Here is a 25,132-nt window from a genome sequence, read left to right as displayed (position 1 = left end):
AGACTAATTTAAATGAGTTAGCGTATAAATCAGGGCAAATGCCTATTAAAGGACAAACACTTGACAAATGATAGTTTCCAGTTTTTATTGCCAAGAGACTGGAAGCGCCTTGAGAAGCAGGGACCATGTCAAAATAATTTTTGTGTTTGTTGAACTAATAGAAGAGTGATTGTGTGTGTGCACAGAACACAGCTAGCATCAAAAAGAAAAAAGATAGGGAGACAGAGAATGTGGCACTTGTTGTTTTCATTGCACTGACTTCAGCCATGCATCTGAATTCTGTTTCTCATTTCTCATGTATCTTACTATCATTTGCCTTCCTTGGAAGCTAATTCGAGCAATTCTGATCTGAGGGAAAACACTAGACATTTGTGTGGCCAAATGCAAGGAAGTAAAGTTGAAGAAATCTTTACACTAATAGAATGAAACAAAGGAATTATAGGAGTTTTTATTTTTTCTTAAGGGAAGATTCTTTATTGCACAGAGATCTTTTTTTTTTTAAGTGTAAAGTTTCTGCTATTCAGTCAAAACCTTGAGATCTACAGAGGGCCCTGGGAAGATAGTTGATGGTCTGAAGAGACCTCCCTCACCCCTTTCAATGCTTTCTCAAATGTGGTTTATTTAATACCAAGGAAACTTTCTTTTTAACAAATATTCACCACCAAAAATACATAATTTTATAATATTAAATGGAGGAGGACTACAAGGTTGTAGGTCAATTTAAAACTTTAAAAAATTTATTGCCAGAATTCTAGATAGAATGATATGGTAGTTAAGGGAGCTGGCTCTAAAATTAAACTATTTGGATTCAATTTCCAGCTCTATCACTTCTAGTTATACGCTTTTGTCTTAGTTATTAACTTCTCTTTGCCTCATTTTCTTTGCCTATAAAATGGGAAGGATTATATAATTGTACTACTTCAGTTTGCAATGACAATTGAGTTAATATATAGAGTTCAGAACAGCCTCCGACACACACTAAGTATTCAAAGAATGTTACCTGCAAGTATTACAAGATCAAATGGAGATTTTGCTACTGCCAAATTGAATACTGTAAATTGACAGAATTTTATGGAAGGAGGGACATTACAAATCAGCTAATATTGTGGGTTTTAAACTTTTTTATGGTAACCCACAGTGAAAAAAAAATATTTTACGTCATGATTTAGTATGGACACATGTATAAGGGAAACAAGAGTTTAGCAAAAAAAAAAAACCATTATATGCAGTGCACTCTCATGTTTCCTTGTTTCACTCTTTCAAAGACGCTGGTTGCCATCCACTATTGACTTTGCCACTCCCTGAGGAATGGCAGCCCACAGTGTGAAAAACATTGATCTAATAAAATTCCCTCACTTTACAGTGGAGAAAACTGAAGTGTTAAGAACTTGGGAAACAAGATTATATAGCTAGAAAACATGATAACAACCTTAATAGAATGAAGGATAAAAATTAGATGATCCTCTCAACAGATGCAGAGAAAGCATTTGATAGAATTCAACACCCTTCCATGTAAAAGCTCTCAAACCAAACTGAGTACAGAAGGAACACACCTCAACAGAATAAAGGCCATAAATGACAAACCCACAGCTAACATCATACTCAATGCTGAAAAGCTGCAAGCTTTCTCTCTAGAATCAGGAATGAGACAAAAGTGCCCACTCTCACAATTCCTATTCAACATGGTACTGGAAGTCCTAGTCAGAGCAGTTAGGCAAAAAATGGAAATAAATGTAATTTCCAATGGAAAGAGTAGAATGCTGGGAAACCTGACTATCCATTTGGAAAAAACAGAAAATTAGATCACTGCTTCATATCTTACAACATCAAACATATTCAAATGTATTAAATTCTTTTAATGTGAAAGAAAATCAAAAAAATACTAGAAAAATATGTAAAAAATTTTAGGATTGGAAAGGAAATTTTAAGAATGCTAATTTAAAAGAAAGCAAAGAGATTGATAAATTGACTAAGATATTTTCAATTTCTCTGTATTAAAAGAAAAGAAAGTTAAATGGCACATGAAAACTTTGGGGAAATGTTGCCATTGTTTATGAAAAATAAAGAATTCAGATTTTTAAAATATAAAGAAGACATATATATTTATGAAGAAAAGATAATCAATCACACCTACATGCAAAGTTGGTAAAAGACAATTCACACAATTAGAAATATGAATGGCAAATTTGCACAAAATCTTCAAGAGAAATATTTCTTTTTCCAAATGGGTAGTCAGTTGTTCCAGTATCCTACTCTTTCCATTGGAAATCACACAATAGTCTTGGTTTCCTTATATTTATGTGCTTTGTACTTATTCCTTTGATCTGTTCTGTGTAGCATAAACAGTGATGGATGTGCTAACCTTATTGTGATAATCTTCACAATTTATACGTGTATCAAATCATCATGTTGTATACCTTAAACTTACACAATGCTACATGTCAATTCTATCTCAGTAAAGCTGGGGAATAAAAGATTACATTGCTACATAAGGGCACAAAATTCCGGAACCAGATTTTCTTTTAATCGAGACATCATTTACATGCCATAAAATTTACCCTCTAAAGTATACAATTAATTCAGTGGATTTTAGTATATTCACAAAGTTGTGCAACCATTACCACTATCTAATTCCAGAATATTGTCACCAAAAAGAAACCCCATACCCACTACCCATAGGACCGGAAGTAATATTTACTCCAAGTCCAAAGATCTTTCCACTCTCATAGCTTTATGTGGATTTTCAAACTGATTATCTTAAGGTAAGTAAAGTTTAATAAATATATTTGTCTAAGTGACCAAATTTATCAAACACTTGCTAAGACTTTGCATAATTCTGCGCTGTTAACCATCTCAAGATTTTATATAAATTTCTGTATTCTTTGGTTTTTTAAAAAAAAAATCTACCAGGTTCTTGAGGGTGCATGAGAAACACTCAGGAACGGATCCTATGCACTCTAAACAGACTCAGGAAATGCTTTGTTCTTTGAATGTATAGCTCATCATCTCAAAGGAAATGAGTGATTTTTACAGAGAACATGTGAGACCTGGAACCTTTTACAAGAGGAGGAATTTTTTTTTCTGTTTCAAGTTTTTCAAATAAAATCCACAACTGGACAATTGGTCCTTAAGAGGTCTAAGGAGAATCTAAATATTTTCCTGAACAGGAGTTCAAATAAATTTTAAAAGTGCCTCACCATCATATAAACCAAATTTTCCAGTCCTTGGTTTTCAAAACATCCATTCCTTGGTCTCTGGCTTTGCTTCTATTTTAACTTGTTGGAATTAATTTTGTGTAAAATGAGCATGAGTGCCAATTTTCTATTTAATGCCCAAATTATCAGGTCTCCAAAGAAAAATCTCTACTTTAAAGTTAGTCATATTTAGATTATTTAAATAGCATCCTCAAAGTGTGAGTCATTCTGTACTCTTTGATTCTTCAGTGCATGGTTGTTGATTCTTTAGTAAACATGGTTTCACGTGTTCAGAAGGACATAAGCCCATCCAAATTAATTACCAGAACTCAGGGCTCAAATAATTTGAAATGATTGTAGATTAGTCCAGTATAAATAAATGAAAATTATGGTGATGACAATAAAGCTAAAAGACTTTTTTTTTTTTGAGGAAGATTAGCCCTGAGCTAACATCTGCCACCAATCCTCCTCTTTTTGCTGAGGAAGATTGGCCCTGAGCTAACATCCGTGCCCATCTTCCTCTGTTTTACATGTGGGATGCCTGCCATGGCATGCCTTGATAAGCAGTTTGTATGTCTGCATCCGGGATCTGAACCGGCAAACCCCAGGCTACGGAAGCAGAACGTGCGAACTCAACAACTTAACCACTGTGCCACCCGGCTGACCCCTAAAAGATATATTTTTTTCAAAAAATAGTGGCTATTTCTTTTAGTTAAAACAAAAAATTTTTTAAAAGACAAATTGGATTTTTTTAAGTCTCTAATGAAGTTTTCCAAAAGAAAACTATGTATTTTAACACTAAATTTGGTGGGCTATTAATTCCTTTTTCTCTAAAAAAAAACTCCCAATAAAATCTTTGAAAACCTATTGATATTTATGTTCCTTGGATTTCAATACAAAGAAAGTCTCCTGCCATTAATTTCCATTTCTCCAAGTTAATTAAGTCTTAAGATTTCTTTTAATATCAACTAAAATATACAGAACTTATCAGGAGATATTCTATAAATGTTTTATGAAGGAATAAGCTGATTTTTAAAATATTAAACCTTACCTAGTGTTGGGTTATTATTAACTGTTTACTGAATCTAACCACTGAGTTATGGTTACCATGGAAGGCTTACCTTCAATTATCTAGCCTTGGCAGATTAAAATTTAAACCTTAACATTGACTTAACTTAGATATTTAGTATTTGGTAAGGTAATTATTTATGCTATACATAGAGTCATTTCTCAGATATTTGGTTCCTTGTCTGAGACCACGTTTGGAGGAGGTGTCATTTGAAGATAGACTTAATAGATGCCAAATACTAAGCACCAGAAAGTTATATTTAATACGTGCTGTTTTTCTAAATTGAATTCATTGTTTTTAGGCTAGTCTTATACATCTTTTTAGGTTTGCTCCCAACCCTTTCTTACACATCTAAAACTATAAAATAAAAAATTTTCTAGGGGTTGGCCCGGTGGCGCAGTGGTTAAGTTTGCATGTTCCACTTTGGCAGCCCAGGTTTGCCAGTTTGGATCCCGGGTGCAGACATGGCACCATTTGGCAAGCCATGCTGTGTTACACGTCCCACATATAAAGTAGAGGAAGATGGGCATGGATGTTAGCTCAAGGCCAGTCTTCCTCAGCAAAAAGAGGAGGTTTGGCGGCAGATGTTAGCTCAGGGCTAATCTTCCTGAAAAAAGAAAGAAAGAAAAAAAAGAAAGGAAGGAAGGAAGAAAGAAAGGTAAAAAGAAAGAAAAATTTTCTATGAATTCTTAGCATTCCACATTTCTTTTTTATACACTCTTAATTATAAAGACAATTTGCCAATTTTAATTATTCCAGAACTAGGAGAAATAAATGCTGTTTTAAATGGCCATTGAAATAACATTTAGGGTTAGCTCTGGTGGCCTAGCGGTTAAGTTAAGCACACTCTGCTTTGGCAGCCTGGGTTTGGTTCCTGAGCATGGACCTACACTCCTCTGTTAGCAGCCATGCTGTGCTGATGGCCCACATAGTAAAAAATAGAGGAAGACTGGCATGGATATTAGCTCAGGGCGAATCTTCCTCAGCAATAACTACAAAAAAGAAATAACATTTAAAAATAATTTCTTTTCTGTAATCACAATGACTTTCAGCAGAAAAGGTTTTGGAACATTTAGTCTTTTTAGTTGTGTGTTACATAACCTTTCCAAGCCTGAGGAATCCAAGCTGTAAACGAGGATAATACTACCAACCTCCAGGGGGATTATGGGGATTCAGTGGATGAAGCAGGTAAAGCACCTGGCTTATGGTGAGGGCTCAAGAAAAGATAGCCATTGTTGTTGTTATCAGTTCTAGTATCTGTATTGCCAGGCTCATTAATTCACTCACATGACCTAAAGCATTTTGTCAAAGCATAGATCTTATGTTAAATATTTGTTGGGTATTATTCCCTTAGAAAGAAGAAAAATTAAGTAGCTATTTCAAGTACTCAAAAGCCCCATTCATCTAAGTCAAAGAAGCATAAATACACTTTGCTAAAGTTCACAAATTATGGTTTATATCACATAATAAGATCGGGTCATATTTTAATTTGCTCAGACACAAGTGTGAAAAATAATGATCTATACTACCGAAAATAGAAAAAGAAAGTTTAGCATTGAAAAGGATCTTAAAACAGGGTTTCAAAACCATAGATTTATTCTAAAAACATTCTTTAAAACCCCAACCACAATGTTAGCTTGCAAAATATCTAATAATATAAAGTTCCCTAATACCAACCCTTTATATTTCATGATCTGGTGTCAGGTAACTTAAGAGATAAGAGCATGCCTGATTTATAGTTTCTTTTCTAAAGTCGGATGTAGGTAAACATTCTAAGTTTAACTTCTTGCCTTCAAGCAAAGTTATGTTCTACTTTTCATAACCCATTTGTAAAGATTTCCAGGAAGTAGCAATCTGGTAGCAATTTTAGTCATGTTTAAACTCAATGTCAGAGACACTGACATATTATAAGCACACATCAGACTAATGTATCAGAAAAGTAAAGGCCAACACTTGGTAATGGCCACAGGAATTACAAATATCGATCTTGGGAGGAAATTACAAGCCTGTAGGGGAGAGATATATCAAACGGGTTTCAACATCTAACACCAGGTTCAGGTGTTTGCTGCCTGAATCATTGTGTTGAGAAGGATTTTGAGGATGGAGTTAGCACGCTGGGAAAAAGAGTGTGTGCTACGTTGTGATCTAAAAGCATGACTGCGCTGGGCAGGCAGGAGGAGGGACTAACTTCCGGCTCTATTCTAGGACTGGGGTCTTCCATGTGGCTCAGGGCAACTAGAGTCAGTGTTGGGGTCCTAGAATCTCATCCCTGCTTCTCACTGTGTATCTGCTTTATCCTTTCTCTGAAAACCAGCTCTCTCACCCGATGCCAACCCCCACCATGTACACGAGGCAGGAGATGCTGCCCTCATAGCACTTGAGTTTACCATCAGCAGTACAAGTAAGCAGCAGAGACTAAGCAGTGTTTCTTATTTGCAAAGAACAGAGAAGGTCTCTACTTAAGCAGAAAGAGAATTTAATTTTGAAAGTACAGAGAATGGACAAGAAGGTGGAGCAGGCTCAGGTAGGAACTAAGGAAGGCAGGGCAGAGTCCAGGTCATGCCATAGGGACGGTCTACTTAGGATGCAGGCACCATCAGCACGGGACACTTGTTGCCTACTGCTACTGCACTCTCCTACTCCTGGACACTCATCTTCTGCCACTGGACTCTCAACTCCACCACAGCCACCATGAATAATCTCTGAGTCACCTTTGTGTCACTCCCTCAAAATTCCAAGCTGGAGCCTGGGAGTAGCGGTACTCAGATCACAGGGCTACACTCTAGCTATTGGTAGAGGACTGGTTCACAGAGAAGAGGAACTTGGGTTAAACAGACATCCTCAAATGGCGTCCACTGCATGCTATATTCTGCCAGGCGGGTGGCAAGTAAAAAGATGCCAAGCGCCATCCAGCTTAGAAAGTGCTGTCGCAGGACAGAGCAAGAAACCAAGTTGAGAGTATGAAAGTTTGAAGTTATAGGTAAGGTTCCTAACTAGGCACTGGCAGAATGGGTACCAGGAGGAGCCAGAGCTGAAACTAGAGACTGCAAGATGTAACAGGCCTGGGACAAAACTGTGGGAGAAGTAGAAAGAACTGAGGTCAGAGAAATAAACCAAGAGATGACCTCAAAGCAGATTCCAACAGCAAAGACTAGACTTCCAAAAAATAGTCTTGGAGCTGGAGAGGCACACCAGGCACAGGATGGAATTCTAAGATTGTGGACCAGGTAGCCAAGAAGTTAGAAGCTGGAGAGAGCAACAAAACAGAGCAAAATAATGGGCTGGATTTGCTGATGCTCATGTAAGAATGCCATTTGTTACACCTATTCATTGTAGGATGTGTCCTTACACATCTGATGAACTGGTTCTCTCACACAGATGTTGCCCGATTGAGGGGAAATAAAAATTGTAATATACAAGCACCAGTCCTTGAGGCAATGAAGGAAGCAAGAGCACTGTGAAACTGATGCATTATCGCACCTCTCCACTAAGCTTGGCACAATGAGCCTAACATTCGAGGGTGAATATTTTCCTTTTGCCTGATTTTCCAAATCTTTGCTGAGAGGGGTCCTAATTGGTCCTAGGAGGAGGGGCAGGTGAGGAGGCAAGGCTAAGGTGGTGAGTGGTTAGCACAAGTCCAGTGGAAGGCATTTTGAGGGCGTGGTAAGTGGGGACGATTATTAGAGAGGAGAGACCAGAGGACGCACCCTGTGGAGGACTGCAGGCTTTCTAGTCACCAGGAAGAGAAAACCACCATCACAGCCTCAGTGACCGAGGCAGCTGCAGCAGCGGATTACTGACAGCGGGTAGGAGAGGTTTACCCTAAACACAAACATTTCCTGGCAAAATCACACGTTCCAGGGTGAGAGAGAGCATGTCCCAGCTAACCCCAAATCTCTTAATTTTCAGTCAGTCAAATAATTGTCAGCCTTAGTAAACTTCATTTCGCTTTTGTAGGGACTTAACATATTTCATTCGTTTTGTTTGTTTCAAGCTTTCTCTTAGCTTTTTCGTCCAGCAGACTCTCCCAGGCATTCCAAGACTTAGGCCACTTATCACTCCCTAACACATACGACAGAACTCTATGCTGTGTGGAAGGACAGGGGGGCAGCTGCTTCCTTTGTCCATTTTGCAAATGAACAGGTTTTCACTTAAAAGCAACTTCTATTATGCCAAACTCAAGGACACTTCAGAGAGTCTGTCTTCCTTTTGTTTTTTGGTTTTTTGTTCTGCTTTTCGATGTTTTAAATATCCCTAGAAATAAGTGAGTCTAAGATTAAAAGTCTCCAGGTTATTTAAAGATGGAAACTCGGCATTGTACAACGAATATTTCAAAAAAGAAAACACGGACTGAGGTAATAAAAAGAACCAAAATGAGGGTGAAGAGAAGAAAATTCAACAACAACATAACCTATAACATGTAGGAGAGCTTTCTGACACCCTCTCCCACCTTTAGAGGTTCATACAGAACATCTTCAAAGCCACTTCACCCCTTGAACTGGGGTAAACTAGTATTTTAGAACTGATTTTTTTTGAGCCTTAGGACAACAAAAATACCATCTCCATTTTATTTAGAAGTTTAGAAAAGAAGCAGCTCAAGGACTTTGTTTTCTAGTTTAAAAAAAAAAAGCTGAATATAAATCTACATTAAGATTTTAATGCCCAAGACAATCAATGGCAAATGAAGTTTGAGTAAATCCAAGAAAGCACCGTTCCATGCTATGTGTACCTTCTGTTCACGTGAATGCCTATGCCTACCTTTGGTTCACTTAGTGAGCTGAAGAAAATCATGTTTCAAAATTCAAACTTATCCTGAGTTCCTAGAATACCAGAATACTGACACATGATTGTGCTATTTCATATTTGTCGAAGATGATTGAATTAGAAACCACAGACAAAGGAAACCAACAGTTCCACATTAAGTTCTGATAACCCCACCAAAGAGGAAACACAGAGAGGAAGTTAATCTAAGAGTCTGACAGGGCAGAAGTGATTTCAGCAAACAGCCTCAACGTTCAGCCCATTCCGAGCCCAACCCTCATCTCCATCCCAGTTCCTTGGGGATCCTCTCCCTCCTCCAGCGACTGGCCACAAGGCGAACAGGAAAGGTGCTTGGATTCACATAGGCAGGGATTCTAGTTGTGGCTGCTCCACTTGCTAGAGGGTCGCAGCCTCAGTTTCCACAGCTGTCAAACAGGATAACACCCATCCCAGTTCCCTCCCTGGGACGGGGCCAGGATCATATCAGAATACGCTGTCCCAAGAGCAGCCAAAGCCACCAGGACTGGGAGAGTCGCCAAAAGCACTCGGCTTCGGATCCCCCTCCCGGCAAGGCTGGTTCGACCTACAGTCAACAGGAAGCTCCTCGGGCTGGGACAGGATCCCTGACTCGGAAGGAGGCCAGACGCGAGAGTGGGGACGGCGATCCGGACGGTGAGGAGGGCGTTAGGAACGCCCCCCGGCTCTCGCGGCTGGGCTAAGATTTCACCATCGACGACAAAGGGTGCGCCAGCATGGTCCTGAGACGCACTCAGCCAACCCAAAACACTCAACCCTGTCCTCTCCCCCCAAAGACAAAGCCCCGAGCCCTCGGCGGGACAGAGCGAGGGCGACATCCGCGACCCCGACTCCACCTCCGCGGCAGCCGAGTCAGCGGCCCAGGGTCCGCGCGTGCGGAGGGGCGCCGCGGGCCTGCTCTCTGCGGGGAGAAGCGCCTCCTCCTCACGCCCCCTCAGCCGGCGCCGCCTCGGGAAGCCGCCCCAGACCCCGCCGCCATGTTGGGCCGGGATAAGTGACTCGGACTCGGAGGCGACGGAGCTCGCGGCGGGACGGCCCGCAGCCCTCGGAGGCGCGCGCCGGCGCCGGAAGGCGGGGGGCGCTCGAGCCGGGGGCGGGCGCGGCGCGAGTTCCGGTGAGCGGGCGGGCGGCGCGCAGGTAGCCGCAGCCCCCGCTCCGCCCCCGCGCCCGCCCCCGCCGGGGAGCGGAGGGGCGGAGCCGGGCGAAGGGGCGGGCGCCGCGCGGAGAGAGGTGGAGAGCGAGGCCGAGGGGTGGGGGAGCCCGGGAATTCCCTCCTCCTGAAGTAGCGAGTTCGGGGCCGGCGGTGCCGTCGTCGCTGCTGCCAGGCGCCCGGGACGTGGAGGTGGAGGAGGGAGAGGGCCCGCGGGCCTCGCCTCCGCCCGCCGCCCCCTCCCCGCCACCCCTCCCCGCCGCCGCCCGAGGGGCTCGTGCGAGCGCGGCTGGAGGGCAGGTAAGGACCCGGCGGGGCCTCGCGCGCGGACGCGGCCGACCCCGGCCCGGGCTGCACTAGGCCCCGGCGCCCGCCCGCCCTCCCGCGCTCGGAGGCGCCGCCACTCCCGGCCCCGGCGGCTCGGAGTCGGGAAGTTGGGGAGAAACTTCTCCCCCCGCGCCCGGCTCGCCCGGCGGGCGTGTCTCCTTCCCGGCGCTACCTGCTCGCCCCCTGACTCGGTCTCCGCCCCGTCCAGTCCTGCCCGGTCCCGCCCGGGTCCGACCTAAGGTCGTGGGAGCTTTGGGACACCCCCACCCGCTTCTTTAAGGTCGTGTGGGCCACCCGGCGAGGTGGAGGCGAGGTTCATTTTGGCTGGCCCGGCCGAAGTTAGGGGCGAGGGCAGCGGCCCCTCGCTGGCCCCGAGTTTGGGGGGGTCTGTGTCCTGGTTGACGCCGAGCGGCAACTGTGCCGGGAGAGCGCGCGCGGGGGTGTGGGGGCGAGTGGGGGAGCCTCTCGCTTCGCTTGGTTTGATTGAAAACCGCAACATGTTAAAGTTTTCCTTTGTTTTGGGTTGGGGGTTGGGAAAAATGCCATTCAGCATCCACTTTTACAGTATTATTTCACCCCGCCTCCCATTTGGTTCGGTTCTCTGTCCGCATGTGTTACAGAAAATTTTGTTTTAAAGTGTGTTTTTCTTCTTGATAATTGCTTCCAGCTTCGGCTTTACTGGGCATGGGGCAACGTTTAAGAAGCTCTTCGAAAATCGAGTCCGATGTAGGGACTGCTTTAATTTTTGTTTTCTTGTGAGCGGGACACAACCTAGTTCGGATTTGGTTGAATTATTTTCTCTGTAATTAATTGAAACAGATACGGAATAACATACGGTCTAACAATTTATAAATTATTAAAGTGAAGGAGTGAGAAGTCTAGTGGAATCACAGCTTTACGTTCATTCCCTTTATTACGTACATATATGTTCCTCTGGTGTGTGTTTTCACATAGTTGATTTCACATATACACGCATATGATTGTGGTATACTCGTGCATTGTAACTATAGGATTACAGTGCCAAAGGTATCCTGATAATTCTAAGTGTGTTTAAACCATCCTGTTAAATGTCTAGTTAAACTACACACTAAGGAAAATATCACTAAATGTGTACATGTGACTGTATGCATTTAAGGCAAAATCTGATACCTTAACTAGCGCAATGTTTGGCACACAGTGGACAGGAAGCATTTTGAATGGGCAGGTAAGGAAGAAGTGTCTTGTATTAGAAGTCAAGGATCTTGTATGCATCATATATGATTTTCACATATTATTTTGTAAGAAAGTTTTATTTCACTAAGCCATATAGGTATTTTTTGTTTTTGCTAATATATGAGACTCCTGTCATAGTTAGATTTAAGAAAAGGGAATTGTATTTTGATTTTTGGACGTTAGCTAAACCTTAGTGGAGATTTTGAATGCTGGTTGACAATTCATAGGGTCCTAAATTTGAAAAAAACAACTGCCTTTGATCTGAATCTGAATACAAGACTGTTCAAAGCCATATTTCCAGGAGAAAACATAAAAGGACTCTTAAAATATGTAGTCGGCTGTAACCACCATAATGTTATAATAGCTTTAGTTTTGCAGTATGTTTTTGCTGACTTCATAAACCACAAAATTGACTCCTTTCTGTTCAACCGAAAGTGAAATTACAGCTTTGACCTATCTTCCTGGGATAGGTGGAATTTGACTTATGGCTAAAGTGTAATATTAATACATGGTTTAAGTTTTCTTTTTTTAATTCAGGAATTTCTTAAGCTGAAATATCAATGTCTATGCAAATAAATCTCCATGTAATGTTAAAAGAATAAATATTCTAAAAAAATAGCAATGACCCAGTATAAGTGAAATATTACCAGTGGGTGGTGTAAGACTTGTTTATACAAAGTTCAAATTTGCATCTTGTTAGGCAGTAAATAATTTTTTAATGTGAGTAATTTTTCTTTGTAAATGTATTTAGTTCTTAATCTAGTGAGTGTAGGGATCATTTATTAGTTCCTGTTGTCATTATAGTAAAAAAAAAAAAAAAGAAAGCCTAATATCAAAAATTTTAAAAGAGCAGTACTAAGCTCTGGTGTCTAGGAATGCAAACTTGGATGATAAAATTATATTAAAAAAAAATCCTGCAAGGAAATAATTTATATAAAAGTAAAGATATGGGAGGAGGGAGGAAGTTGTGATTGAGACCCTGCTTCTGAAGTTGTGGCAAAGTTCTTTTAACCTGGTGGTGGTTGGAAGGGTGTTGGCCTTAGTATAATTCGTTGTCGTGTATTTGTTCTGTGTGCTTTTCTGTATCTGTGTTTTAGTTTACATAAAACTTTTTTTCTCTTTTTTTAAAGAGGCCTGTTTATAATGTACTTTATAAAGTGTTTTAGATAAAGAACTTAACATGTGGTAACTGACTTTAGAACACTGCCAGGGCTGTCCTTTGCAAACAGGATTAGACTTAATAAATCATAATTGTCATACCAGCTAGTGTATATAACTACTTTAACATATGAATAATATATGTTAATTATGTTGATATTTTGAGGGAAGACTTCAGGTTTCAATAACTTTAAAAATCCTTTTAGACTTGTATTTTGTGACAAATAGGTAAGTAAAATATGTTAAACTAATGGATACTGTTCTCTCATCAAGTATAAAATATACCCTATTTTTCAGAAAATTATGTAACATGACAGTTAAAACTCAAAACTTAACTATGGCATCAAGGTAATAAGTCTTTAATCCAGTTTTACATTCTGGAACAGTAATTCTTTAGATCAGTAATTTCAGCCTTAGTCTTGATATTCTTAAGGATGTCATGAAATTCTTACCATACAATAAGTTTTCCTTTGCTTAAGCCTTATGACGATGTGCCATATGGCACCTAAAGGAAGAGTATGTTTTGTTTCAAAAGAAAGCAAATGACAGCATGGTGTTGGAGTTTCAAAAATGCTGAGACTCATTGCACTGTGCTACTTTACTTGCTTTATATAATGGCTTGCTGTTTCAGTTGTTGATGTTGTCGCTCTGCATTGTTGTAATGTAGGGTTGAAGAAGAGATCGCATCTCTGCCAAATTCTCACATCACAGGAACTTTCAGTCATGTTATAAGGTGAGGTTTGTGGCTCTGGCTTTGTTGTGTGAATATTTACAGGAAGTTTTAGTTAAGATCTTCCATTGTTCAGAACTCCTCATGGCTTAGGTCACCTTCAGTTCACATTTAAACACGTCTGTGATACAAATACAAGTTCCTCCAGCGAGGTGCAACTGCATTTCTTTAAAGGAAATCATCTGTTCCTATTCAAGTATCTTGGTATCTTGTTGGTAGTGTGTGCGGCAGTTTGTGTGTGGCTACGGTAGGGTATATATTATCTCTTTTCTTCCTCTCAGCTGCTCCAGCGCCACAATTAGGCTGAGTATTGCTCAGCTGCAGCTGCTGGGTGATTATGAACCATCCAGCTCCTGTCTAAACTCAGAGGCAGATTTAGCAATAGGAGCTATAGTAACAGCGGAGGGTGAAAGAGAAGAGCTGGTGCTGCTGCCAGTACCATTTTAACGTGTCTGTATGCCAAGGAATCGTTGGCTGCAGCAGCACTACTGTTGTCTTGGAACTAGCAGACTTGGTGGTAACAGATCCTGGTCTGGATTGGGTTTACTTGGTGTTACTCTTTTAAGATCTTGAAGTTCTCTCCAGGAAAGAGAGAGAGGATCTGGTAATTTCAGACTACAGGATAATGTACCCGACTGAGTTATAAGCCTCTGTGTGCCTCAGTTCCCTCCCTCAACCTGGGATAGCAGTGTCTTTCAGTTTCCCTTGTTTAATTATATGTATATGACTGCAGGTTCCCGGAAGCATGTGCCGTATACTCCGTGCTGCTGTGAGCTGTGTCTCTCAGAAGTGCTGCTGCTGTTCCTGTTGTTTGCGGGGTGGCAGGAGAGTTTATTTGCAGGTTCTTTGGGCTTCCTACTTTCTCCCAGGAAGTGGAACACCTTCAAGAGAGATTATCTCTAGATCTAGCTAGACATGACATATCTCTGTGGCTCCCTGAGTTTTGCAAGTAAGAACCCTAGATTCTTTTTCCTGTTGTTCTTTCTTATTGGAGTGTGAGAAGATGGACATCAACAAACGCAGATGCAACGTCAGCTGTATATGGCAAGCCCCAGACTGGAAGATGCCATAGGTAAATTTTGCTGCTTCTTGAAGTGTTGCTCAGTTTATAAACATGCCAAGCAAAGAGCAGCAGCATCTTGTCTTCTCCTTTACCACTACTGTCGGAAAATCTACAGAGACAATTCCTTTTGCTAATCCTGGCTTTGGAACTTGGTGGTTCAGGGTTTGGGTAATTTGGGATAGGGGATAGAGAGTATTGAGAGAAGCAGCACTCAAACTTGTATAACCAGAAGGAAGGAAGAGGTTCAGAAGATTATGTGCTTGAACGTTAATCAGTACACATTGTCACAGTGGCACCTACTTAGCAGGACATTAGGTATCCTATCACCTTAGTAGTGACCATCAATATTAAAATTATGACTTAATGTTCTTATCCTCCAAGGACATAATGTGAGTTAAAAAATGCACAGTTCTGTGGGATATTTCTGCTGGGTTATTGGAGGTCGGGGTGGAGATACGAAGCACTAGGAGGAAAGAACTGACCACTGGAACTTAAAGATTGTCGGTTTCAGCCTCTATTCCTAGCAATATGTAGACTTGGTTTTTGTAAATTAATTATGAATGTTAGTTACTTCTTTAATTTTTAAATGTAACTTTCAGTTTCTTAGCATTAAGTAGAAATTGGGGTGGGGTGGAGAAAGTTGGTGGCCTTTGCTGCATAAGTTAATACTTATAATTGTTCTGCGGCAAGTTTATTGATTTCTAACTTTTGTTCTGATGCAGTTAGTATGTTCCAGATAAGAACACTTTTGAAGTAATAGCAGTCAGGCATTTGAAAAGGAGCAGAGAAGGCAATATGTTGTAATAAGGAGAGGACTAAAAGAGAGAAGACCATCTGGATATGAATTCCACTCCTGACAGTGAAGAGCTGTGTGGCTTTGGTCAACTCAGTCAACTCCCTAGGCCTCAGTTTCACTATTTGAAGCAGGAGGTAGTTAGACTAGATGGCTTCTCATATCCTTTCAGCCTTATATAAATGTGTAGTTTTACCACAGTTGAAATTTTTACACTGATAAAGTTTTAAGGAAATGTTTCAGAGTCTACAATTTGAAATAAAATTAGATAGCAGGTGAGTAAAGCTTATAGTAGAAAACTGACCTGTGGGCTTGGTCCTGGACTTTCTCAAGCAAATGCAGTGTTACTCCATTCATTAGTGGACATTGATTAAACCCGCCGTATGACAAACACTGTGCAAGTTTTGATGTTATAAAAATGATTGCAGCATGACTGCTGCCGTGTAGGAATTCACAGTTGGGTGGACCTGGCTATGAATATGAAGCTCTTATGAATTTGAGATGTTTTTAGTATGGTAATCCATTACAATACTTCTATGTTTTTGATGGTATTATTGTGTGATACCTTTGAAACTCTAATAAATCCCTTTGCACTAGATAGATTTAGCCTCAAGTAAACTGATTCACTTCTCTAGGCAGGAAAACTTGATTTACTGTTTTTCTATATGTTAGTTCATTATAGATATTTGTGACTCACGTTCACAGGCTCTGCAACACCTGTGTAGAAATTTTACTATAAGAAGACACATTTGAAAGCAAAGTTTAAAAAAGCATTTCAGATTTATTTTACAGTAATGTAATGCAGAAAAATAATGACTTATTCATTGAAGCAGATAGTTGTGATGTCAGTTTACAGGTAATCATGACTATTGGGATGACAGCTTTGCCACATTGTATCAGGAAAATACTCACCAACATTAAAACATATTTAATTTTTTTAATTGACAAAAGGTCAGAGTAATTGTTTTGGATAGTTTTCTTTAATATTCAGATCAAAATAAAGCATGGAAAATTGAAAATGGTTAGCTTTTTAAGGTTTGCAAAATAGATTTTGGGGAAAAAAAGAAAGAAACTAAGATTATAAGTAGATTGTGTTCCCAAAGTTTGTAAGTTCTTTGAAAATCAGAATCTTTTCCCAGAAAAAGTCTTTTCTGTGAGGTCAGCCTTTCTGGTTAGAGTTTACCTGTAAAAACCTAACAAATGTTTCAGTGGTAAATGTGTTCTAAATTAAGTTTTGTGGGTTTTGTTTTTGTTTTTGTTTTAACCTGCTGAACTCTTTGAACAAATGAAATATTTGGCTGAGTAAATGTTCTGATTACACAGTAGATGAACCCATTGCCTTGCCAGTCGCCCTCCCTCTCCACCTTCCCAGGTCCTCACTATTTAAAAACCACTCTGAGTTCCATATTCGGATGCCAGGACTTTCCCAGTGAGGCCTTGCTGTTAAGCTGAATTTAAGTACAGAAGCTTCCCGAGGTTCTCCCACCTGCTTGCTAGGCACTGTGAAGTGTACCTCCTACTCTAACCCCACAAGAGAGTGTGAGGAATGGGAAAACTTTAAAAGATTGGGGATGATGAGCAAAAATGAGGAAAGTAAAAGAGGGCTTGGGAAAAGGAGGAGTGGATGTAATGTGGGGTTCATAATTTTTCCATTTGCATCCTTTTTTTCTGTTTCCTACTCATTTACTCTTCTTGGGCGTTGAGGAAGGAAGGAAGGAATCTTGTTCTGTAACAGATGCTATGCTTTACATCCATGAGCATTATCACATTTAACTTAAATCTTTGAAATACCTTTCCAAAATACCCAGAAAAATCGTGAATGTGGTAGGTATTTATTACATATAAAGAAACTGAGGATCAGAAAGAATATGTAATTTGCTAAGGTCGCATGACTAGTGATTGGGTGGAACTAAATTTGAATATAAGGCTAACTGACAGCAGTCCTGTTCCCTATAAGACAACTTCCTTAGGGATAAGGAGCAATGATGGAAAGGGGAATTTTCTTATCTTTTTCCTTCTCCCTTAAACTACATTTGTCTTGGGGCTGAGAATTCCCAACCACTCTCTTTTCTTTCTAATGGAAGTACTTTGTGGTGCATATTTCATAATAGGTGTCAAGGTCAGGTATTATATGAGCTGAAAAAGATGGGTTATTACACTAACTAAACTGTAGCAAATGCTGTCCTTTTGTAAGTTTGGGTTTGTAAAGTGTGTATATAGTCTATATGTATAATCAGGCCCTCTCTGTCTCTTTGTGTGTGTGTGTGTGTGTGTATAGTTTGTGCTCAAATCTGTCTTCTGACTCAAAAGCTAGATCAAACTTCTACTGTACAATATTGCCTTCGTTTCTACTAATTCTATCACTTATTCCTAGATGAGTTAGTAGAAACAGATGGAAGGTCTGCATTGTCTAGATGGTCTTCCATGACATTTCAGACACGTGCTGAAGAAAGAGAGCAGCATTTGCCTCTCAGTGGGATGGCAGTTTCCTACACTTTCATACAGACTCACCAACCATTCAAAGCTTCACTTCCTTCTGGAGGAAACAGTGGGATTCTTCCATACTGGCTTATTCCTGTAAATCTTATTGTTACATGAGTTCCTCACTATCTGGATGAAGTCTCATCTAAAGCTCCAAATGGAAATTTTGTTTGCTACTCTTTTGCCACTGTGTCAAGTTCCATTGACAGTGACTTCCTTCACCACCTTACAGGCCTTTTCTTCTTTGGCTTCCTTTTATTTCTTTTGTATCTAAGAATGTACCCTTTATCCTCTCTAATAAGCTGGAGCGTTGTCTTCTAGTGGAAATACTAGTTTCATTTTGTAGCATTATTATCCCACATAGAGTATCTACAGTGCAGCTCCTTCACACATTGCTCCACCAGTTCCGTCGTTGCCCGTGTTTATTAAGTCTACATAAGTGTTGGCAGATAGGTTTTAAACTGTTGTGCCAATTTTGAATGATTGGAATGGCTGCCGCTAGAATGTAAGCTCCATGAGGGTAGGGATCTTTGTTTTGGTTATAGAACTTATCCCAAGCATCTGGAACTCCAAGAAGTTGGAGTTTAATAAGTAGGCACTTATTAAATGTTTAAAAAAATTTTTATTTATTTATTTTTTTGATGAGGAAGATTTGTCCTGAGCTAACATCTGTTGCCAGTCTTCCTCTTTGTGCTTGAGGAAGGTTGTCGCTGAGCTAACATCTCTGCCAATATTCCTCTATTTTATGTGGGATGCCTCCACAGCTTGGCTTGATAAGTGGTGCTAGGTCCATACCTGGGATCTGGGTCTGTGAACACTGGGCTGCCGAAGTGGAGGGTGCAAACTTAACCACTATGCCACCGGGCCGGCCCCTGGATATTTTTAAATGTAGGAAAGTGCAGCAATAGCTGGCAATGTTTGCCTGCCATGAGCTTGGGAGAAAGAAATGTCAGCAAATAGCTAGCTCCTCACTAAAACTCATACAGTAACCACAGATGTTTTTTACTCAAGACTTCTTGGAGTGGCAGGCCTGGTGCTAAATTACTGGCATTAATGCTTGGGATGAATTCAAATAAACATTCTACTTGAGTCTTATGGAGAAACTGAGGTTTGATTTGGCAGTGACTTGTGAATGTTAAACAGTAATAGGAAAGGTGCTTAACTATCCATAAGGGTAGTTACCCATTTACAATAAGGGGGTTCCTTTTCTATATATCTTAGTCTCTGAATATATTTCTAGCAACCATGCTTCTTAAAAACTCTGGCACAGTCGGTTACCCGTACATTACGTTGATGTAAGTGAGTCATATGCATGTATCTGGTTTTGAGTAGAGCTGGGAAAAATAGTCCTTGGCAGGGCAGCTACCCTTCGGTGAGAATTTCACACCATAGAAAGGGAGAGTGAATTTTTGGTGGAAAGGTAGCTGTCTCTGACACACAAAGGGGCAGGAAGTAATCTAGTAGTTAAACAAGTTAGACACCTATATGGAAATACACTATTTGGTTGTATAAACATGGTTAGAATATTTATTTGAAAGGTGTGGACATAGATGGTATCTTCTTCTTATTTTTTTTTTTTTAAAGATTGGCACCTGAGCTAACAACTGTTGCCAGTCTTTTATTTTTCTTTCTTTCTGCTTTTTCTCCCCCAATCCACCCAGTATATAGTTGTATATTGTAGTTGTGGGTCTTTCTAGTTGTAGTATAGATGGTATCTTCTTAATTCAGGCAGCAGTTAATATAGAAGCAAACAAGTTGTGATGGAAAATGTAAATATCCCAACACCTTTTGGAAATTTGTTTTTTATAAGCAAAGCATCTGGAAAAATTTAATTTCATGCTTTAGGTGGTAAAGGAAGCTGTAAAGGTGTTTGCTATTTTGAACTTAATTAGGACCAACAGAAAAAAGTTAGTGATGTGCAAATTCTAGAAAGAGCCTTTGGAGATAGGGACCATATATTAAAAGTAATAAGAAAGGTAATTCTGGACTTTAAGGAAATGTATGCCCTAGACTTTAAGAAATGTTAGAAAACTAAGAGTCTATGGTTTTAAGATTCTAGGGGCAATATACCACCTAAAGGAATGAAAAGTCTAAAAATGCCCCAAACTTTTTTATATGAAAAGCTTGGGAAGTGCTCTCGTAGGGGAGAGGGTCGGAGTAGAATAAGGATTGTATCTGCATTTGCATAGCACTTTTAATGATTGAGGAAAGACAGTAATTAGCCATATCAAGGATATGGTGGGGATATGGCGGGTGGAAATTACGGTGGAGCTAAAGCCTTCCCCCTTCCCCACATCTCACCTCACACCTCCCCTTCCCCACTACACCCCCAGAGCCACTCTTACTGGGGCTTAGTTTTTGTTTTTGAATTTTCTTTTTTTTTTTTTTTGATGAATAGAACTTACTAAGTCAGAAGGAGGAACTCATAAAAAAGGCCAAGTAAAAGAGAGAGTTAGGAATCTCTTAGGATATTGTCAGAGGATGAATAGGATTTTTAGAATGATCAGTACTTAGAAGAAAGAAAAACCAATGATAACACAGACGATTCTTAGAGCTAAATTCACAGCCAGATGTAAGAAGGAAGCCACAGATCCACAACTTAGGAAAGTTGAAATAATAGGTCACAGGGAACACCTAGCATATCCTCTTTTTAATCTCCTAACTTCTGTAACAACGGGATGCTCTTTAAGTTAGAAAAGCTAGAAAAAAAGAGTAAGAAAGTAGATGATAGATAGTAAAAGGGCCTCTAGTTTCACCTGATTTCAGGCTTCTAGGTCCAGAAGAATTGTGTCTGAAGATTCTGAAAGACATTTCTGATATTCCCAGGGCCCCACTAGTTGTAGAAAAATCAGGGGACAGACATCTCAAAAAAAGAGAATTGAATAAATGATGCCTTCAAAGCTGAATTTTAATAAATACAGATGCTGAACGTGGCCTTGTGTCCGGACAACATTCTCTAACAGCTTATTAAACAGTTGCCATTTATAACAATTGGAAGGTTATGAAGAAGTAATTTTTAACGGTTGTCCAGCAGTGCTCTATTGAATCCCTGAACCACCTATCTTTGGAGTTTGATTAAATGCGAAAGCTAGATAGTCTGTCAGTGATGTTTTTCCTGTGGGTGAGTGGTTGGACCCAATAAGCTTAGTTTCCTTCTGACAGTAAGAATCTGATTCCTTTTCTACTTTTTCATTTTTTGTCTGTTTTATTTTTCCTTTTTGCGATTGTCTTTATTTATTTTTTTTTTGAGGAAGATTAGCCCTGAGCTAACATCTGCTGCCAATCCTCCTCTTTTTGCTGAGGAAGACTGGCCCTGAGCTAACATCTGTGCCCATCTTCCTCTGCTTTTTTTTTTTTTTTAATGTGGGACGCCTACCACAGCATGACTTACGATGCCATGTCCACACCCGGGCCACTGAAGCAGAATGTGCAAACTTAACTGCTGCGCCACCAGGCCAGGTCCTGATAAAGTCTTCTAATGGCACAGTAGACATTGCTTTTTCTTTTTGATGGTATTCGGAGCTAGGGATATTAGCAAGTTCAAAGCTCTTTTTATGTATTTCCACATTTTTTTTTTTTATTTGAGGAAGATTGAACTGGAATATAGAAGCATGCTTATTTATCCCATAACATCTAGGAACATTGTTTTATTTTTAGTTATTATGTGACTAAAGATACCTTAAAGTTATTTTAATTTGCTTTTTCAATTGAAGTCTATTGTGCATTTTTCCGTGTGGTGAACTACTTGCTCATAACCTTTGCCAGTTGTACTATTGGGTTGTCTTTTCCTTATAGATTTTTAGGGATTCTTCATATAGTATGGGTGTTAATCCTTTGTCTTTATGTTGCAAACATTTTTTCCATATCTGCTTGTCTTTATCCCGTCTAATATTTTCCTTTTATCTTAAAAATTTTTCCTTTTATAACCTCTGGATTTTGTGTTTTAAGAATACTTTCCACAGCTGACAATCATTTTTAAAATTCTATTTATACGTTTTTGTTTTGTTTTATATCACAAATAATTTAGCTTTTTACCCTGGAATTTATATTTATAGATGTTGTGACATAAGAATTCAGTTCTTTTTTTTTCAGATGATAAAGCTCATTAGTGCTATTTATTAAATCTATCCTTTTTCTTCTGATACAAAATGCTACCTTTAGCATTTAGAAATTCTTTTACTCTCAGGCCTGTTTCTGGGTGCCCTTTCTCTTCTGGATTGTTTATTCCTATGCCAAAACCACATAGCTTGGTGATGATAATCATGACCGTGATAACAGGAGCAAGAGCAGCCGCTAGTGTGTATTGAGTATTGCCTGCGTGCCAGTCACAGCGATAAATGCTTTAATATATTTTAACTAATTCATTTCTCACAAAACCCTATGAGTTAGGTGTTCTTTTTCTTTTGAAAATCTGGCTTCAATGTTCTGACATGTAGTCATTTTATTTAATGAAAACATTTTCTTTTTTTTGGTAATATATGGAACGTGTCATGAATTTGTCATCCTTGCATCCTTGACCATGCTAAAACTTCTCTGTATTGTCCCAATTTTAGTATACTGCCAGAATGAGCGCTGAGTTAGGTATTGTTAATATCTTTATTTTTACAGATGAAAAAGTAGGCTTTGAGAAATTAATTTATTCGAGTTACAAGCTAGGACTGTAACCAACTCTAACTCCAGAGACTATACTCTTAACTGTGAGGTTGTGATTACTAAAAGGACAAATCTCTTCATTTTTCTTTTTTGAAAATTTCTTGGCTGTTGTTATGTATTTATTTTTCCATAAGAACTTCATTGTGATTATGATTTAGACAATGTTAATTACTTTATTTAGGAAGAATGGACATCTTTATAATAATGGATCTTACCATTTAAAAATAAGTGATATGTTTCTGTTTATTGAGGTTCTTTATAGCCCACAGAGCTTTTCTTCTTAATAGAGACTCTGAACATTTTTTCTTGTTTCTCGTAGGTATTATTTCATCCGTGGTTTAAAAAAAACTTATTTGGAAATAATTTCAGAGTTACAGAAAAGTTGCAAGAATAGAAAGAATTACAAGAGTGCAAAAAGCTCCTAGATCCCCCTTACTCACATTTACCAGTTCACATTTAACCACATTTGCTCTTATTAGTCCCTCCTTGTGTATATGTATGTGGGTATTCCCCCTTCCACCACCACTTGAAAGTTAGCTGCAAACATCATGTCTCATTACCCTTAAATACTTCAGTGTGTATTTCTTAAAACCAAAGACATTTTCTCACATAACCGTAGTACAATTATCGAATTCGGGAAGTTTAACATCACTGTAATGCAGTTATCTAATATGTAGTTCTCGTGGGTTGGATTGTTTTCCCCCAGAAGCTGTTTTAAGTCCTAACCCCAGTGCCTGTGAATGTGATGTTATTTGGAAATAGGTTCTTTGCAGATGTAATCAAGTTAAGATGAAGTCATACCGAGTTAAGGTGGGCCTTAACTCACCTAATCCAATGTGACTGGTATCCTTAGAAGAAGAGGAACATGCCACTTGCAGATAGAAACACCCAAGGAGAATGCCGTGTGACAACAGAGGCAGAGATGGAAGTGATGCAGTTGCGAGCCAAGGAACCCCAAGGATTGCCAGCCACAATCAGAAGCTAGGAGGAGGCAAAGAAGGATTCTCTTCAGAGATTGAGAGTGAGCATGGCCCTGCTGACACCTTGGTTTTGGACTTCTGGCCTCCAGAACTGTGAGAGAATAAATTTCTGTTGTGTTAAACCGTTTTGTTTTTTTTTTTAAACAGGAGTTCTTAAGAAACTAATGCAGCAGTCCATAATCGATTTTTTCCCAATTGTCCTAATGGTGTCCTTTGTAACAAAAATCCAGAATCCAATCTACTGCATTTAGTTGTCTTGTCTGTTTAGTCTCCTTTAATATGAACAGTTCTTCTGCCTTTGTCTTTCATGATGTTAATATTTTTGAAAAATCAGACTGCTTCTTTTGTATGGCGTACCTCAATGAGGATTTGTCTGATGTTTCCTCATGATTAAATTCAGATTATCAATTTACGGCAAGAATAGTACATGAGGGATGTTGTGTCCTTCCTGGTACAGCCCGTTAGGAGGCACACTGCGTTAGTCTGTCCCATTATCGGCAGTATTAACTCTGCTTAGGTAAAGTGATATCTGTCAGGTTTCTCCGCTGTAAAGTTAGCATTTTTCTCTTTTTAATTAATAAGTAATATGTGGGAAATAGTTTTAGCCTCCATCAATGAGTCTTGCCTGAATTGATTATTGCAATGATGGTTGTAAAATAATACTTTTCCAACTCTATAATTCCTTCTATGTTTATTAGTTGAGATTCTGTAAGAGAAAACCTTCCTTTCTCCCTCATTTATTATCAGAATGACTTTGGATTCTTTTTTTGTCGACAGGTTATAATCCGTTTATGTCACTCTTAATATTGGCGCTCGAATTTATACTATTTTTGGCCAGCAAGAGTCTCTTCAAGATGGTTCCTGTGTACTTTTGATATATCCCCGTCATTTTTTGAGTACTACTTATTTTTTTGGTGTAACATGTCACAGGCTGATCTTGTATTTACCTTGCCTCTAGCTTTGGAATCTGCCACTTATTTAAGGAGTTCTGGTTCCTTTTATCAAATGTGTATGGTTTTGAATGATTTGTTTTTGAATTATATTTTACAACTGGCTGTTTTTAGTATATTAAAAAACTACTTATTTCTCTCTATATTTTATAATTGCAAGGGTTTTAGGAGCTCTGTGCTAGGAATAGGGACAAAGACCAAATATGTATTTTTAACCACAGTGTCACAGTAGCTCCTGGCCACATAAGGCAGTTGAGTACTTAAAATGTGGCTAGTCTAAATTGAGATGTACTGTAAGTGTAAAATATACACTAGACTTTGAAGACTTAGTATGATTTAAAAAATGTAAAATAATTCAACTTTTTATATTGATCACATATTGAAATGATAATATTTTGGATTTATTAGCTTAAATAAGATATTATTGAAATTAATGTCACTTGTTTATTTTTTACCTTTTTTAAATGTGGCTACTAGAAAATTTAAAGTTAGATATGTGGCTCATATTACATATCTGTTGCATAGCGCTGCTCTAGAGCCAGGCTGCCTGGGGGTGTTTGTGATCTTGGACAAGT

The 25,132-nt window shown here is 39.3% G+C and overlaps 1 protein-coding gene across 9 annotated transcripts in view; it reads left to right on the top strand.

Moving 5' to 3' along the window:
* Positions 1-9,285: 9,285 nt before the first annotated feature.
* The window catches only part of YES1 (YES proto-oncogene 1, Src family tyrosine kinase), an 80,123-nt gene continuing 64,276 nt past the window's right edge, over positions 9,286-25,132 (top strand). Inside the window, exons 1-2 of one of the 9 annotated variants that reach the window (XM_070220775.1) lie at positions 10,224-10,510; positions 23,481-23,700. In XM_070220775.1, the coding sequence (XP_070076876.1) occupies positions 23,655-23,700 (46 nt within the window). In that variant the 5' untranslated portion in view covers positions 10,224-10,510; positions 23,481-23,654. Of the gene's footprint in view, positions 9,697-9,969; positions 10,511-10,578; positions 11,742-23,480; positions 23,701-25,132 lie in introns of those variants that run through there. The other 8 variants (XM_070220771.1, XM_070220773.1, XM_070220776.1 and 5 more) reach the window with 8 other exon arrangements.

Source organism: Equus caballus, chromosome 8 (genome assembly GCF_041296265.1).
Source record: "Equus caballus isolate H_3958 breed thoroughbred chromosome 8, TB-T2T, whole genome shotgun sequence".
Taxonomy (NCBI): Eukaryota; Metazoa; Chordata; class Mammalia; order Perissodactyla; family Equidae; genus Equus; species Equus caballus.
This window is presented reverse-complemented; position numbering and strand designations above follow the sequence as displayed.